Source organism: Lissotriton helveticus, chromosome 7 (assembly GCF_964261635.1).
Source record: "Lissotriton helveticus chromosome 7, aLisHel1.1, whole genome shotgun sequence".
Lineage (NCBI taxonomy): Eukaryota > Metazoa > Chordata > Amphibia > Caudata > Salamandridae > Lissotriton > Lissotriton helveticus.
This window is the reverse complement of record NC_136068.1, coordinates 1,502,415,508-1,502,434,724: the sequence shown is the minus strand read 5'-3', so window position 1 is coordinate 1,502,434,724 and position 19,217 is coordinate 1,502,415,508. Positions and strand designations below refer to the sequence as shown.

Below are 19,217 nucleotides of genomic sequence, written 5' to 3'. Positions count from 1 at the left end.
ACTTGTTGAATAAAGCTGGCCTTTCAACAATATAGAGGTGGCAAAACTAGTCAAAAAAGACAGCAACTGGAAGAGGAAGACCCCAGATGTCGAGTGAAACACTCAAATCACTGGAAAAGCTCCAAAAATTTAAGATATACCCAAAAAGGTAGAGCTCAATGCTCCAGGGTCCTGCTAGCAGGAACCGGAAAAAAGAACTGAAAGTAAAAGGCCTTTGGCTGTGCATCCTGGGATACCTAGGGTCTCTGGAGAGTTCCTTAAAGGCACGGTATCCCTTTTCCAGACACATAATGGCAGCCTATGGGGCTTGTCTGTCCAACCCTTCCTCTCTATCATGAGAAAGGATTTTTGTGAAGGGAAGTTTCTCTAGGTGTGAAACTTTACAAAGTGTGTAAAATTTTATATTATTTGGCTATCTTTTTCACTTCAAGATTAAGTGCTGGCCAATGTAGCCTTGTAGATTTAGGCTGCATTATTTGTTTTTGATTTTCTCTGAAGTGTCTATGCAGGACTGCAGAAGAAGACAACTTAAGAGACTATTTTGATTGCTCCGGGGTCCACGCACATGGAAGGGACTATTCACAAGATTATGACTATACAGAGAGATCCCCTACTACAGAACCAAATATGTGGGACTCTGTAGATTCAGAGGTGTAAACACAGTTTTATCCAGAAATAATGGTCCTGATTCATGGAACGGGCAGAAATCATACCTTAAAAAGGCACTCCTCATCTTATTGCCCTACTTCTCCAATCAACTTTCTGGCTGAGACTGATAGAAAGTGTTACACACACATTTAGATCAATGAATTAAAAATGATATATAGGTTTATAAATAGGTAACAGTGAATTACATGGATGTTTTCACAGAGGAGTTCTGCGTGACATCACACAGACAGTTAGAGCAAAACTTGAGTTATCTATGATGTTACTCAGAACCAGGGGTTACAAACATCCCCATAATTCACATTTAATCATTCCATAATATATGTTATGCCTGGCCCCCAAAATCATCTGCTCTTGCTTTCAACTGCTACGCAGAGCCAGAGGAGTAAAATGACAGGCATACATAACATGGCCTCTCCTACCCGTCCCATATATTAAAAAAAAATACCCTCCCTTCCATCCTTAACCAAACTCCCATGCCTTCCCCCTGATGCGGCTGTGCTTTCTGTTTTGAGGCAAAGCAGACAAGCAGCACTGTAGTGACAATCAATCAATCAGGGATTTGTAAAGCACACTACTCACCCGTTAGGGGCTTAAGGCGCTGGGGGAGGCGGGGTTCCCGGTCTTGACTGCGAGGAAGGAAAAGGACTTTCGACCCGCTCTGTTCCTGTAGAAGCATGGGATAGTGGCTAGGGAGAGGTTGGATGAACCAAGGTTTCTCTTGGGGGTATGGAAGGAGAGACGGTTGTTGAGGTGTTGTGGTCCGATGTTGTGGAGGGCCTTGTACGTGAGCAGCTTGAAAGGTATCCTTTCAACGGGGAGCCAATGGAGATTGCAGAGGTGTTGGGTGATGTAGTTGTGCCTGGGGATGTCGGGATTTGTCTGGCTGCGGTATTCTGGATGGTCTGGAGCTTGTGGAGGAGTTTTTTGTTGCTCCTGGCGTAGAGGGTGTTGCCGTAGTCTGGTCTGCTTGTGATGAGGGTGTGTGTGGCTGTTTTTCTGGATTTGGTGGGGATCCATTTGAATGTTTTATGGAGTATGCAGAAGGTGTTGAAGCAGGCTGAGGAGGCGGCATTGATCTGGCGGCTCATAGTGAGCGATGAGTCCAGTATGATGCTGAGGTTACGTGCTTGGGCTATCAGGGTGGGTGGGTTTCTGAGGGCGGGCCACCAAGTGTCGTCCCAAGCTGAGGGGGTGGAGCCAAGGATGAGAACTTTTGTTTTCTCTGAGTTGAGTTTCAGGCAGCTGTTCTTCATCCAGGTTGCAACGGCTTTCATCAATTCTTGGAAGTTGTGCCTGGTGATGTTGGGTTCCTTGGTGAGGGAGAGGATGAGCTGGGTGTCATCAGCATAGGAGACGATGTTGAGCTTATGGTTTCTGACGATTTTAGCGAGGGGGGTCATGTAGATGTGGAAGAGGGTGGGGCAGAGGGAGGACCCTTGGGATACTCCACATCTGGTTTCTGCCGGTACTGAGACGTAGGGCGGGAGTATGACTTTCTGAGTCTGACAGGCTCTCAGAGAGTCCTTTGAGCCTGACCTGGAATGCTTTCATGACATATCAACAGTGGGTAACATATAATGTCTTCACTGACTTGAAGACAACCTTTGACATGATTAGTAGGAAATTGTTGTGGTATAGCTTACAACACCGGCACATTTCAATATACTTATTAGAAACTGTTAAATTTTTATAGAACACATGAATGTAAGATGTTTGCTATGGTCCTAGTTGAGAGTGTGCTGACAGGTTTAAGATACAGCAGGGAGTAAGAGAAGGATGCAGTCTACACCCAAAGCTGTTCCACTTACTCATAATGATGAAATGAATGAGCTACCATCAGACTTGCCTGATGCTCCCTTGTTATCAGGTGCTATCACCCATGTCTTACATTTTGCAGACGTGCAGTTCTTTCACGCAGCAAGAAAATCTCTTACATAGTTTTAGCAAGTTTTCACCTAAAATTTGTAGCCAACCTGAAGAAAGCAAAAACCGTAAAACCCACAGAGAAGAGTCATTGCCCAGACGATGTTTGATGGTTCCAAAACAGAACCGTCTTTTGGAATGCTCAACTGGCCATCAGGTTCAATAATGTTGCCTCATGACCCAATCAAGTAAAACAAGAATTATTTCGAAGATAGGGGAACCACTATTTGTCCCACTTTTCAAGAGGGTCGTGGATAGAACTTTGAAGAATGTCTTAAGTATGTAAGTTTTCAGACCAGAAGTTATTGGTCAGTGCTGTTTTCAGACTTATGGATAACTCTTGGAGAAGAATAAGCTTGATTTAGGTGAGAGAAATATGCAAAATTTTCAGGCTTTGGTATTTTGACAAAGTGATTGGTGAGGATCCTGAAGCTTTAGTGAGCTGAGCTGCTCTTTTACATCAATGGATTAATTCACCTAACAAGCATCAAATCACCTACCTGGCACAAATGTCCCGTGGAGGCTCTCCTTGTACGCCCACCAATCTTCGTACGACTTTGCAGAACTGAACTGACCTGTGGACAGAAGAAACAAGCAAATCACTATTGTACCTTATATCCAGGAAGAAAATCCTTAATTATTACTTAGACAGTCAGTAAGTGCCACATCCCGCCTAAAGAAAACGCTCCTAATCTTTGTTCAGTCTATAGCACAAACATAGTTCTAGGCCAGATGCAAAATTGCCCACCATTGCGCTCATGAGATTCAACAGAACGTGGTAAACTAGCGATATGCAGTGGTTGGTTGCCATGAACTGCGAGTCTGTGCACTGCTCTATCACTCCCTGTAGTGCGATAATAAATCAGAAAACAATACTACCGGCGACACTGTGTTCCTCTGGCCAATTTAATGTGCTTTATCGCCATATGTTTATCAGGCGCTGGTCGTGCCACCTCAGTGCGCCAGGCAGCCAGTGTGGCCTGTTGATGCGGTACATAACTCAACGCGACACTGCACGCTTTTATTGCCGAGCAATATTATTCAGTCGAATGCTATAAAGTTCACCGCAGAGCTCGAAAATCTATCACCGCGTTAATGTATGCATGGCACCATGATATGATTTACCGCCATGTTTTTACGGGCAGCAGATCTGTCCCCTTCCATGCAATATGATCCCTACAGGGGTGTATTTCCCAGCGCGATGACATAATAACGCAGTTGACGGCCACGTCGCTCGCCCCGATGCCATTTTGCAGGCTGTCAGTCTGTCATATTCGGTTTGGGGCATTGGGGGCGAGGGGGGGATTCATGGCTGTGCACTGTGATTGGCCAGGGTGTTATTCACTGCAGTGCGGAGGCGTCAAACTCACTTCACTCTTATTGTATTTGGCAAGGAGCTCTACTCCCTGTCATGCACCCGCCTGTAATAGAGAGTTATCTTCGGCTGAATCTCTGCCAGCCTAATTAAATGTATCACTATATTTTATTTTCTCTGCGGATAGTGTGCTCTTCCCAGCCCTCTCTCGGATTAATAGAAATCATAGCATTAAAAATGGTGCCCAGAGCCTGGTTCTCGTCGAGGGAAGGCAGAAATTCTCATCAGTGACGTAAAAAAAGGGTGCAGTGGACCCTAATGAAAGAAAGGAAACTGCCCCTTCCTCTGGTTCGGTAGTAAATGAACAGTTACTAAATGAGGTGAAGTGGCCCCTCACTCCCTTGGGGCTATTGATAGCTTTGCACTATTGATAGCTAAGTCCCTGGCTGAAATGCATGTTTTCCCATTAAATTGAGACGTGAAGCTCACACGCACATGTGTATCAGCAAGAAACAACCTCTATATGGTCAGGACATTCTGTCCAGAGCACTAGGAGAGAACTCTCGACCTCACTTATTAATTTTTGGCTTAGGGCTGCACCGCGAGCCTTCCAGGACGTCAAAGAAAAGGGCAGGAATGCCCTGTATCCAGGGCACAAGTCCTAAAAAAAGAAGTGGGGGGACTCTCCAAGGTAGGCGTGGTCACAGGAAGTGACATCACGACAGGAAGTGACATCACGACAGGAAGTGACATCACGACATGAAGTGACATCACGACATGAAGTGACATCACGACATCCTGAGTGTCCTATAATAGCACGTGTTAAGTCTGGTTATTCCACGTCCCGAAGAAAGTACGGGTAACTGGAAGGAAGAGCCTCTGGGTTCTGCAAGTGTGACCATTGTCCACTGGGGTACAGTTATAGGCAGAGGTCATTCCACTGAAATGACGCTCCAGTCAGTACCTCTGAAGGTCTGCCTACTTGGGGCGGATTTGCTGAGGCAGACCACTCTCAGTGTCTGCCATGCCTGCCAGGAAAAATGAACACTGCCCACCACTTGTAGGGGAAAATCTCCCTGTGGGTAGGAGACATTTTTATTTTTCAGAAACAAACCCTTGAATTGTGGGCTTGTTTCTGAAAAACAAAGAAGTTTGCGAAGTGGGCTGTAACAATATGACAGCCCACTCAGCATTCAGTCTTGCCAAAAGCACATCTACTTCACCAATGGATACGCTTGTGTTAAAGAGTTCCCCATCGACACAGTAAAGAGTTATACGTTGGGTGGGTTGTCCTCCATAGGGAGCGGTAGTAAAGGTTACAGAATATTCTACGTTCTATTATATGACCTGCATTTTTGGGCAGCATGTTTATCCCTCAGTTACAGATATTGCCAAGATGCCATTTTGCTAATTATCCAAATACAGCCCACATTGCCATATTATCAGACGGAATAAACTATGCACTTAAAGTAGCTTAAACATGGATGTATTTAGGTGGTAAATGGTACTAATGAGATGAAACATTTGCCCAGTTGCGGTGATTCCCAGGATCAAGAAGGCCAGAAGTGGCGGTAGCCTCTTCTCACTCAATGCCTCCAGACTATGGAATGCCCTCCCACTGCATCTACGGAGCGAACCAAACCATTTGAACTTCTGAAAACAGTTGAAGACCTGGCTGTTCATATAAAAGCTCAGACCCCCTCCCCTTAGCCCCGCGCAGCGCTGGGATGCCTCCGGGTAGCCATGCGCTATACAAGTAACAATACAATACAATACAGTTAGTGTTAGCATGTGCAAAATTTCAAAATAATAAAGTAACTCTATCATAAAATATGCAGCATTATACTACATAACTTGCCTTTGCTTGCCTCATAATTCCACCCTGCTGCATAATTTGGTCTTCTCCTGACGCATAATTCCAGTGACCCGGACTATGGCAAAAGGCAAAGGTGGGCGAGACACCAAATTACCAGGGACAGTGGAGCCAAGGGTCTGCTCTGGCTCTTAAGAACCCATACAGAACCCATACACAAGCCAAGCCTTGAAAAAATGTGGTGTGTCAATCATGCAGCACAGATTATGTTAGACTATAGTAAACTATCGAAAGCACCTCATGTTAGTACTTCAGATTATGTGCAAAGTATTTATCAAACAAGACCTGAGAATCGTTCCAGCTCCCCCACCACCTCCCCCCAAAAGACAGTGCTATTAGTGAACTAAAAGGCAAGTCAGGGGTTTTGTACAGTGCAAAGCCTGAAGTCATGTATTTGAAGGTGTATTCTTTGTGATGATAAATAAAAAGGAGGATTGGTTTAAAACTTTTTGCCTATACATTAAGATGAATGTTTAATGTACTTTTTACAGTTTTTTGATCAACATCGACTGGAAAGTATTGGAGCTCTTCATTTGAGTATCAATACTGGAACCTGTTTCCAGGGCCGGCTTTAGCACTGGTGGTGCCCAGTTAGCGCCCCCCAATGACCACTACCGGCACAGATTCCCTTACAACCACCCTTTAACAGGATTCAAAATGTAACACCATACTTGAGAGTTCTCTGTAATAATAACAATTGTTTTCTACCCAAACAAATCTTTTTTGCAACAATAAAAAAATGGAAGACTGGGGAAAAAAGTATAACACTCTAATATATAACTTGCAGTTTGCATGCAGCGCTTTGATTACAGTTGATAGCTCGCTGTTCCATTTTAGGATTTTAACTTAGAAACTGCAAGTAACTAAAGAATACCTCTAACAAAAGCAGTAACCCACTGAGCTACCTTCATAAATACAGGTCTGTGATGTATGGTACACGTCCTTTGCATCAGGCATATTAACCCATATTAACAATGAGTCAAAACTTTCACTAGACAAAACTCCGATCTCACTCCAAGTAGAACATTAATCACCGAAGCTATGTAACATTTTTATCATGGCTAGGAACGAGGCAGAAGGTGCTTTTTAAACTTTAATATACTTACCCTAGTGCCGGCCTCGCAATCCTCCCCCAGTTCCAATTTCAGCAACACTGGGCGTAATGACACGTCCACACCCTCTCATTGCAGTGTGAAACACATTCACATAGGATTAGTTTCACACTGCCTGCTAAGGGCCTCTTGGAAAACTGTAAGCAGCCCTTTTGTAATTTAATTGCTGTACTGGGCTTCCTGGTGCGCCTCCCGCTTTGAAAAGGGACGTTTTGACGATACCCTTTTGTTATGTATTCTGCTTCTCGAGGGGAGAGCGCACTCCCACAGAGCGTCTGGGCGCTGTAGGAAGCAAGTCTGCATTCGGGCACACACGCGCAGCCTAGAGGCAAACATAATTCATCAGTAATGGTGGACGCGGTTTTGATTGAGCAGCTTGGACGGCGTCCACCCTGAAAAACCCTCGAAAATAAGTGGGGGGATGCCGTCCACCCGCGTGGTACCCCGACTCGTGCCCTGCCTGTATCCTATAGTTCTTACCCCGTACTGAAGCACAATTGGCTGCCATGCGCCAATGCAGGCACCCTCGCAACATGGTGTAAGGGTGTCTGCGTTGACATCAGGTTGTTTTTGTGGGGAGGGGACACCTTCCCTCACAAAAACCACCCTTAGGAAAGGACCGGAGGTACGATCTACTGCGTCCATCGTTCAAACTACATGGTGTCCGAACATGTAGGCAGGCGGTCAAACTGTGCTTCAACCCCAACAAAACAAAATTAAATTGTCGGGTCACAACATTTTTTGAACTAGTCGAGAAAAGGCAGAAGAGCACGTTCCCGCGGAATAAAAGAAAAAAAACCTGAAAATCAATGACATGGCGCTATGCAGCAACGAACCTGTAAATACAACGACAGCCATAAATTACCATTATGTAAATGTAAAAAAAAAAATTATTTATTTTTTTATTTTAGAAAGTTGTATGAAACAAATTTTAAGTCAATTTTTAGCAACGTTCTAACTGTTTTGTAAAGGTTTTAATTAGCCATGTACAAATAAAATTATTACTTACTTACCACCCTTAGATGTAGGCTTTTGAAGCATTCACAGGTTTACAGCATGTTGTAAATCTGGGAATGTGTCAAATGCCTTGGGTGTTATGTGGGAACACCCACTATAACGCCCATGGGACGCCTCCCCATCTCAGTGTGAGGCACTGCAGCGACTTGCGCTGCGTTGCCTTACATCATATCGACGAGGCCATGAAAAGCTACGCAGCGTGGCTTTACTTGGCCTCCTAGATATGGTTAAGCCCAGAGTGACAGTTCAATGGCACACTGGGCTTGTAAATAAGGCCCTCTGTTTCTATTTATGCAAACCAGTTTGTGTGTCCCACGCTGAGCATTAGGTTGTCCGCTGGAGGTAGTAGACCCTTTGGCATGGACAGAGACAAAGGGCCTTATTACAACATTGGTGGCCCTATAGCGGATGGTGCAGCGCGCTGTCTGCTATGGGTCTGCCAAAGCCATGCTGCCCACTAGATTAGGACTTCAATCCTGGTCTTGCGGGCAGTCCTGCGGCGATCTGACAGCAGAGTTCTGTTAGGCTCATAGAAGAGCCCAACATGCAGACCGCCACTGTCAGAGCTCCGACTGCACCTTCCTGTGTGCAGAAAAGGGGGTGAAAATCCAGGGGGCACTACATGTGCCCCACCCATATGCACCCCCAGGCATGGCAGGGGCCACTATTAGGGCCCCATTAGTTGCCTCACTGCCACCCTTTTCATGGCGTGCTCACCGGCATGGAGAGGGTGGTGGTATAAACTCATAATATGCTCTGGGATGCGGCAGAGGCACAGCCAGCATATTACTATGCCTGACTGCCACTGCCAAGTTGCGTGATCCTGGGTTCAGACGGATGTGACGTTTCTGTGGTGGTCCAACCGCCACACTCCTAATGCGGCGCATGGTGCCCAAAGTCTGGTTTGCTATGTCACAAACTGACCAGCCGTTGGACACACGCCACCACTTTAAGCCAGCAACTATCCCAAGAGCTGAGCAAAGGGAAACATTGCCAGGGGGTAGATATTAATATTCCATACTTGCTTTTACAGTAACTGTTTGAAAGACTCTGCACCTTTAATAGAGGGCACTTAAATTCCTGAACTGTAGGTCTTGATTTTTGAAGGTTGTAGAGCATTAGACAACCATATCAACTCACAATTAGAAGATCCTGTGCACTCACAGCCCCTCTCAAAGTTTGGGAATTCTTCAAAACAAGAACAATTATTTTGGAAAATCAGAATTAGAGATGGCAGGTGAACCTGGAAAAACTGCTGGGTCCATGCCCTTGATTCCAGTAGAACTTCGAACATGGAAGCTTCTCTATAGCAACCTCGGGTACCAGAGCTGTCATAAAATATGTTATAGGTATATTATATGTTTTGGGATGGCACTTTTCAAAAGATGGTCTATAGATTATGCAAATGAAGAAAACTAGTTATATTTGGTGAACAGTATGGGTTCCAAGGCTACTTCCTTGAAAAAATAAACACATTTTTCAAGCAGGGTAACATTGCGCATTGGGGACCAGGCCAGTTCTAGAGCCAGACAAGAATATGCGGATGTCTAGGCTGCTACTAGCAGGGGATCTGCAGATTACCAATCCAGCTTCCAGACTTTGCTACTGTGCTTGAATTGAAAATGTCACTTCTCCTAAAGGGCCAAAACGTCATGCAGTGATCCTTATTGCAGTGATCAATTCCAGCTCTGTGGAAGAGGTGTGGCGCAGCGGTCAGGACAGCTGAGTCCGGATCAGGGGGACTCGCAGTTCGATCGCCGGTGGCAGGTAAACCCAGGATCATGTGACTCTGGGCAATAGCTCGCTTAATCTTCCCGACTGCCTCCAGCGTCTTGACACCCTCGGTTATTTGTTTGTGCTTTACAAATACTGGTATTAATATTATTATTATTACTGAGATTGCAATAACGTTGTGACATTCAGCATTGCATTAATGTTTCATGGGGCAAAGCCAACAATCTGAAGAAGTCATATTGTTTTATCACTGACCTTTTAGATTTTTTTTATAGTGTTTCTTGTTAGATTACAAATGTATTATTTTATTCTGTATTGTAATGCTTTTATGATATGTCAATATATCGAAATAAAGCTATTCAACAACTAAAAGCCCAGCTTGGAGTGACCATTTTTGATTACAATTGCCTCAGCCTTTAATCTTTTCTGTGTCACACACTTTGATGGGTATTTACTAAAGTTTTGTAAAGATGCTCACATTATGTAAAGTTAAGCAAAGCAACGTATCAATTAAAATTTCGTTATAAAAGTCTGCTCCATAGAACAAAATTGTTCACCACCACACAAGCAGCAGTGCAGCCCTTAGCAAACAATACCCCTGCACCAAAAACTCATTTATTAAGAGCATGATACTCATCTTTTAGAGGGTCTTATTTTTTATTCCTGGTGAAGAAAATGAAAGTCCTCAGGAACAGAAGAGTCACCCCTAATTTTTCTTAGAGCTCAGTTTCATATTTTGCTTAGCACATTCTATCAGTTCACTCAATGTGGGGTGGTAGGAGTTTGTTTTTGCACAAATTATGTAATACTGTTTCATAATTGCTCCATATGACTGTCTCAAACGCGGAAATATTAACAGAAACCGACATCTAAGGTTATCAGCGAGATCAAACCATAAACTCTAGTGTTTCATTGGTAATCCAGAAGTCACTGTGGGAATGATGCTGCTATCCATTCAAAGAGTCCAAATGACTTCATTACATTGTTGACAGTGTGAGAATTGTAACACTGCTTAAGCAGGTATGAATAGCAGGGTCTCATGATGTAGCAAGTTTGAGAGGTGCACTGAGTGTCAGATACTATCCCGTGGCTTATAACACTTCAAGACAATGCGTCAGGGAGATAGTTTAAACGCTAACCATTCCCTCACTGTACACTGTTATTCAGTGCAAAGAGGCGCACTAGGTGACTCCTTTTGATTCTAAAACCCACGGCCTTTCTTTACCTCTCTATTAGTTTCGTCTTGAATTTGTTGGCTTCTACCACTAATCTCTCCTGTAGGTATGTATTTCGGGAGTAGGGGAGCAGACATTTTACAAAGGTTTTCTGCCTTGGTCCTCTTTGCTCCTAGAAGCTTCCACCATTTTAGAGTGTCCTGCACCTCCTTTGTGATTAAAATATACACTACCTCTCACAACATTCTAACTGCACCTGACAACTTTCTTTAATGGGCATCCGCCAGCAGAAGAAATGTTTTCTGCTGAAATGGTCCAGGAAAAGCTGCATGTAACCTCATCCTTCATTTTCCAATCATTGTGAACGATAGCATGAATTTTCCGGAGAGCAATCAGACCTCTGACATGCGCAGCACTGTGTCACTTTACTTTATAGATCTTCTTCAATATACGCACGCAGAAGAAATCTATGAAATATTGCCGATTTTTCCATGATGCTTTGCATTTGACTCTTAAGTTATCTCAGCCTATGCTTAAGGTTAGAGATGTTACTTTGATGAACTGAGGCCAAAAGGGCATTCTTTAGACCACAACTAAGAAAGCAAAAACACGAAGAGACTGAATTAGAGTTTGGTGGATGGGTACTCTGTCACAAGCATGACGGATATTATGTCCACCTTATTGCAAGTGCCACAGGATTCAAAGCACTTGCAATAAGGCGGACGGGATATCAGTCACTTTTGTGACAGAGGAATCCGTCCGCCAAACTCTTAATCAGGCCCTAAGCAAAGACTCCTTATTGCTTCACTGGCCATCTCAAACCTTTCTTAAGTAGGCCATCTATCACAGATGCTACAGGCGCTCAACGATGATGCTTCCCTCCTCATACAGGTGTGCCAGGGAACCCAAGGTGAAACTAGACATGTGCTGGGGGCATAGACCCAGAAGCCTATGACTGTAAGATGGCCCAAGGAATGAGACCATATGCCACCTACCAAACTTAGCAGCGCACCCAACATCACCCCTGCACAGCCCTTAAAGCGATAGAGCCCCAGATGGGAACTCTGTAACTTATCCAATTCACACTCAATTAAACACTCCTCAATGGATCGAGTATCACAAACTCGAGCACTACGGAGTCTCCTGGCCACTCTCATTCACCAGGTGGGTTCCTGGGGCTCTAGATGCCCCCTACGAGATAGATTCTCTATACTCTAGGATAACCTATGTGGCACACTGGTGTCCCTAGTTATTACATATGGTTCAAATACTGATGGCCAGGCCTCTTACTCAAAGATATGGAATAGACTACACTCCCAGCTGCCTGCAGCTGTTCTGTGGGTATGAGACCTTGATCCGGAGCGGGATCGGTTGGCCAGGGTGGATGAGCATGACAGACACTCTGCTAAGGCTCAGCAAGACTGAATGGATTAATTTGGACTGGTTGACATGTAGCGACTAAGATATCCCGATAGCCGGAAGGGCCCTTTCACCTCTCCGCTCCATAATTCATGGTCTAGATTAGACTACTGGCTGTCGACCCAGGAGGTAAGCACATGGACGGTCCAGACACAGCACCTTGCATGTACACTATCAGACCATGCCCCCGTGAAATTAGTGCTGTCCATTCCCACGCATACTCCAGCACAATTAACATGGAAATTTCAGGCAACTACAGTACTGGATCAGGTATTCCAGGAGGGTGTGAGGACAGCCATCATAGAATATTTTGAAAATAATGAGGGGTCAGTGGAAGGGAAGGACACCTTTTGGGAGGCCTTTAAGGTGACAATTCAAGGAATAAGCATAAGCACGCAAGCTGGTGTGGAGTGCAAAAAACCGATGGATTTAGGCCCAGATCTCTGTACTGGGGTGAATGTATGACATTGTTCTGCATTCTGTCCATCAACTTTTGTTTTTGCCTTTGTCACCCCGAGTGGGATGGGTATGCTCAGAGGTGAGTCCCATGCTCTCCACACCACTGGAGTCAAGCTATCCTGGCTGAAGACGGCTGATAGCCAGAAACCGGTCCTAGGATGATTGATTCCGGTCCAGGAAAGACATGGCTTGGCAGTTCGGGCTGGACTGTTCCCATGAGGCACAGGGTCAAGGCTGATTTGCATATGGCCATGTCTGAACTGGGGTGGTGTGGAGTGCAAAAAAACGATGGATTTAGGCCCAGATTTCTGTACTGGGGTGAATGTATGACATTGTTCTGCATTCTGTCCATCAACTGTTGTTTTTGCATTTGTCACCCCGAGTGGGATGGGTATGCTCAGACGTGAGTCCCATGCTCTCCACCCCACTGGAGTCAAGCTATCCTGGCTGAAGACGGCTGATAGCCAGAAACCGGTCCTAGGATGCTTGATCCCGGTCCAGGAAAGACATGGCTTGGCAGTTCGGGCTGGACTGTTCCCATGAGACACAGGGTCAGGGCTGATTTGCATATGGCCATGTCTGAACTGGGGTGGTGTGGAGTGCAAAAAAACGATGGATTTTGGCCCAGATCTCTGTACTGGGGTTAATGTATGACATTGTTCTGCATTTTGTCCATCAACTGTTGTTTTTGCATTTGTCCCCTCAGATTCCAGCAGTTTCTATCACAGATATTTGAGGAAAATGTGTTTTTTTAATCAAAGGCGCAGAGTAAAACAACGTAGTGAGAGCCACGTTAAGTCACCTCATACTGGGTTTCTCTAGGTGTCTAGTTTAAAAAAAATTACAGGCTTGCTAGGTTTCCCTAGGTACCAACTAAGATAGGGCCTAAAATCCACTTTTAAGCAAATTGCAGAAAAGGGTCAGTTTTCAGTTGGAAAAACTCTGCGAACTCCATAAACAGAGCGGAATTTTATGCCACGGCCTAATAGTTCACATATGTTTTCACTACAAACTAGCAGAAGGTTGAAAGCACAAAAAATCTGCTACATGGGTTATCTCCCAGTAAAATGCCAAAACCGTGCTGAAAAAAATGTTTTTTTGATTCAAGTCTGCCTTTTCTTGACAGCTGGGAAGATGATGATTTTAGCACTGCACTCCTTTTGTTGATGCCAATTGCAGGGAAAAAAACAGACACTTTCTTCTGTGGCACTGTTTTTCCCATTTTTCACCCCAAAATAATTTAGTTATATTTTGGATAATTTCTCAGTCCCCTCCAGAAGAAACTGCAAACCCTGGGTACGAATAGAATCCCCAGGATGTTGGAAAAAAAGGACGCATATTTGGCATGGATAACGTATGTGGAAAAAAGTTATGAAGGCCTAAACCCAAACTATCCCAAAAAAGCCCCCACCCCCCCAAAAAGGAATAAAACTGGGGGTGAGGGGTAAGGCAGAGTACCAAAAACATTAATGGTCCTAGGATATCAACAAAGATCAGCTTAAAGTTATGTCTATTTTTGTCTACTGTAATTCTCTAAAGGTATATCTAAATTACTTACTTACTTAAAATCTTTATTTCGGTAACAGTTTTTACCATAAAAGACATTTAAAACATCCATTAAAACTTGTTTAAAAATAGAAATTTGTACAATATGGGGTCAAACATTGTCATTTAAAAACAAAGTTCCATATTACACTATCAAGTCCTTGGTGCTTTAGGGTCAGTTGCCAGCCCTGATGCATTTCCTTCTCAAACACCAGATAGCACCCAAATATTTAGCCACTGCAAACACAATTTGGTCAGACGGATTGGATTTCAGTACTCTATGAGCAACCAAACACTCCACAAATCCCAGATTTCTGCACAGGGGAACTATCCATTTCTTGCGAACCTCTCGGTAAACCGGACAAAAAAAGAGTATGTGGAGTTCAGATTCATCAGACATTCTACACGCTGGGCAGATACTGGTTGATTGTTCGCTCCATTTGCTTGTGAATGATCGAATGGGAAGAGACCCATATCTCCACTGCAAATATAATTTCCTGAGCAAAGGAGGGTGCAATTTATCTAGAGTTGGTTCAAAGTTGTAAGTGTCCTTAAAGCATACAAACGAGTCAGTCAATGAACCAGCTTTTTGGTGGTTAAAAAGATCCATTAATTTACTGTCGTGATATGCCTTAGCCAATTCCTTTTTGGGGATAAGTGGACAGGTAGCCAGGGGATCGGACCACATCTTCGAAAATCCCAGACTCTCCAATTCGGATTTAACAAATTTGATCCACTTAATTTTCCCCGCATTGGGCATGGCAAGCACCTCCTGTAATCCCTGTCTGTAGGTGGCCAATTCTGGGGTTGCCCACAGCCTGCGCCAGTAAGCCAGAGGGCGAAAAGCCAGTTCTTCATCTAGCGGTCGTAACCCCAGATCCAGCCTGAGAGGGAGAAGGGGCGTGCTAGGAGGGAGTCCTACAACCCTTCGAATAAATTTGTTCTCCTCTTTCTGTAGATCTAGTGTACCTACATGGCCCCAGAGTTCACACCCGTATATGGCAGCCCCCCTTGCCTGTATCTTGTAGATCTGTATTGGAGGACCTATGGGCCTGATCGATGATTTGTTATTCGCCAGAAGATTCATAATGCCCCCCGAGTGTTGGGTCAATTTGAGGAGAGCTTTCTCCTGATGCGTGTTCCAGGACAGTCTGTCATTTAACATGACACCAAGATACTCGAAAGTTTTCACCCTCTCAAGCCTACTGTGTCCAATTTTGGGGCTGAAGTGGAGTTTCTGTGGTGGATTAAAGACCATGAATTTGGTCTTTAGGGTGTTAATTTCTAGACCATGGTCCTCACAAAAGCCCGCAAAACCATCAAGGACCCGTTGTATACCCGATGCAGACTTCGAGAGCAGCAGGGTGTCATCGGCGAACATGACAGCCAGCACCCTTACACCAGCCAATTTAGGAGCGTCAGAGTTAACAACCCCGTTTAGGTGAGAGATAACCCCGTTGACATAGAGACAGAACAGGGTCGGTGCAAGCACACAACCCTGTCTTACCCCCCTGCCAACGGGGAACCTACTAGACAGTGCCCCCATCTTGCCACACCTCACCTGTGCAAAATTAGCACTGTGAAGACAAACAATCATCTTCAGGAGACCCTCAGGGACGCCCAATTTGGCCAGCACCTCCCAAAGCTTTTTCCGGGGTACCAGGTCAAAGGCCGCCCTCAGGTCTACGAATACAGTGTAGAGGCTGCCACCCTCCAGCTGCACCGTTTTCCAGACAATGAGGACGAGCCGAAAGACCTGGTCTGTTGTTGAAACCTTCTCCCTAAAGCCAGCTTGGAAAGGGCTCAGGATGTTACATTCCCTCATCCAATCCAGCAGGCGGTTCAGCAACAGCCTTGCAAAGAGTTTTTGTGACACGTCTATCAGGCTTATTGGCCTGTAATTGACTGGGAGCAGAGGTGATCCCTTCTTATAGATTGGGACTATCTCTGCCCCCAGCCAAGTTGGGGGGATTGGCATGCCATTCAGGATTGAATTAAACAGCACCCTGAGGTACGGTGCCCAGATTTTTGGTTCTTGTCTGTAAAGATCCCCAGGCAGCCTATCAAGGCCTGGCGCCTTTCCAGCAGCCAGGGACGTGATTGCAGCAGTGACTTCCAGTACAGTAAATCCATCCATGGGAGTTACACTTTCGCTGGGTTGGTGCATTATGTCTTCAGATGGGGGGACCAGTTGGTCACTGTTATATACTTTATATAAATCTCTAAAATGTTCCTCCCAGACAGAGGGTGCTATGTTAGCCTCTACTGCAGCAAGGGGTTCAACTGAACCATGCTTGACAATTTGCCAGAAAGTTCGGGCGTCTTGTGATGCTAGGGCAGCTGACATTTCTGTCCAGTTTCCCTCATCCCATTCCACTTTAGCACTGCGAAGGATTGACTTATAAGCCAATCGCTTTTCCCTTATCTTACTTGGGATGTCTCGATTTTTAAGGGATTCTAGTAATGTAGCTTTCGCTCTCCTACAGGAGGCGTTGAACCATGTAACTCTTTTCTGCTTAGGCTTCTTCGGCCTAGCCACAGGGTTCAACACTTCTGCCAGGTTGGTACATAGGTCAGAGTGGATAGCACCAATCGCATAGAGCTGTACGGGATTAGGTGGCATTGGCATAAGTGCCTCGGCCCGTTCCAGAGCAGAGGGCTCCATGTCATTGGCTAGATGGTACAGGCAAACCTCAACCTTTTCTAAGGCAGGAACGACTAGCGCATATAGCCTTTGAATGTTGGACGGATTTTCCTGTAGTTTTGCCCATTTAATTCTGCGCCTATTACTGGATAGTGCTAGATCTACCTGATTTGCTGAATTTTCTTCTGCCAAGGCCGTGTGCGAACCCTGAATCTCAAATCTAAGTGAGAGCAGATTATGATCACTATCTGTCCTGGAAATTATTCCAAAGTCCTTCACTTTATCCCAATCCCTCACTGAGACCAGGATATAATCAATGCGTGACTCATATCCAGGTCTATTAAAAGTGTATTTAGGTGGGATATCCCCAGCGATTCGCCCATTGCATGCCCTCTAAATTATTTGTATGGTAATTTGAGGGAAAACTAATGCAGCATAGCAACTCTTTCTACCCAATTATGTGGTAATTGGAAATAAGCTGATTTACCATATACATAATATATACATTTATTGCTAGCTTCTACATTTGAAAGGGCTTTTCCCTTCACTAAATACCTATGTTGGCACTCACTCCATTTTAATTTCTCAACTGTCATGTTTTCCTTTGGCTATTGTATCATACATAATGCTCCTTTCTTATTCACCTCAAGACTTTATTCGGGAGGAGGTTCCTTTAACTCTCCTCTCCTTTCCCAATAACGGACAGCATGTGTTTTCTTTTGTCCTTTCTCTTCATCTACTTTCATTCAATTCATCTGAGAAGATTCTAGATGAGGTAAGAATTTCACCATAAACACACACTGTTCCCTTGATTTTTACAATAGGTACATTTCCCAAGGAATTATCAAAGTCAGAATAAAATAGTTAAATCGAGTATAGTTGATAATATAGATTAAGAGCAAAAGAACAAGAATAAGAAGACAAACAGAAGTGACAATAATCTGCTCCTTTAGCTGCAGAAACAGGTAGATAAGAACAATTATAACACTTTTCAATTTGCATAACCTTTATGTATTCAGATGCATTTGATAGTACACATTATTGCTACACACATTCTCCTGCTGTGGGAGGTCAGAACGTTTTCTTTCATGAGATAGGAGTCTTGTCACAGAAGTAACAGTAATATTAGGTGGATTGGAAAGGTCATCTTCCCCAGCAAATAAACAATCATCCAAACATAGCAACTAAAATGCTAACTGCCGTACTTATGGCTATAATTTTGCAGTGTGACTGCACCATGATCAACTTAAATCTATTAAAGGAAACTTCAAAAATAATCAAGAATTAGTCCTCTAATGATTAACCCATTTTCTCTACCCTATCTGTGCCAACTGAATGCCTTAAGGGGCCATCATCCTTTACCCTTACCCCCCTGCCAACGGGGAACCTACCCTCTCTACTTGTCCTTTGTATCTTTGTTAGCTGTCAATTTTTAAACTCTTTACAGCTTTTCAGTTTTTCTTTTGTTATATTTCCAGGAGGTACACATGAGTATGTCAAATAATCCTCTGAATCAAATTAAATATTTGCATAGTATGCCCAGTCCAGACCAGGGTACTTTTGATTCACATTTCTCTTGCTCTTTGTTCTTTTTACATCAGTTGATTCCAAATCAAAGTCATGAATGTCTGTTTGTTCTTGCCTATGTTCCCTAATCGTCACTGGTCTGACCATATATCTTGGCAGTCTCTTTCTAAAAGTTATTGTCTTTGGCCACTTTTCTCTTGACGTGGTCAAGATTCTTGATTCCGATGTAACTTGTTCACTTTCCACAGTAGAGTCTTTTTGCTCAGTTTCAGAATCTGTCTGTGTGCCAGGTTGTTGTGGCAGATTAGTTTCAGTTTTCCATGAATTTTCACTGCCTCTGTGTATGTGTGTTCACAGTCTAGTTCTAAGTCTAGTTATTATAATCACAGAAGCAGCTGGGTTTGCAATTTCCACATCAGTCTCTGATTCAGCAGGCTGTTCATTCAATGAAGTTGGTGGGTTCCCAGGCAGGTATTCATCATCCTCTTCTGAAGCCTCACACACCTCAAACATTGAGTGACTGGGACACTTGGCAGATATTGACTCTACTACTTCTCCTTCGTAATTTACCCTCTTGGTATGGGAAGTGTTTATCCAGTTTGGAAGATCAGCATTCTTAAGAGCAGTGTTCGTAACCAGGATTACCTGGTAAGGTTCTCACCACCACTCCGCGAGGCAGGATTTTGGATGTGTTTTCATGATGTAGATCCAATCATAAGGGTTCAAATCATGCCCTCGAGAGTCTTGTACTGCTGGAGTAGTAAGGACAAGCTGGTAATGGATGAAACACACCATATCAGACAAT

General features: G+C 44.2%; 1 protein-coding gene across 1 annotated transcript in view; it reads right to left on the bottom strand.

Moving 5' to 3' along the window:
* The window catches only part of CA11 (carbonic anhydrase 11 (inactive)), a 954,158-nt gene that overhangs the window by 618,775 nt on the left and 316,166 nt on the right, over positions 1 to 19,217 (bottom strand). The window contains exon 2 of the mRNA XM_078650922.1: positions 3,093 to 3,167. Coding sequence (XP_078507048.1) covers positions 3,093 to 3,167 — 75 coding nt within the window. The remainder of the gene's footprint in view (positions 1 to 3,092; positions 3,168 to 19,217) is intronic.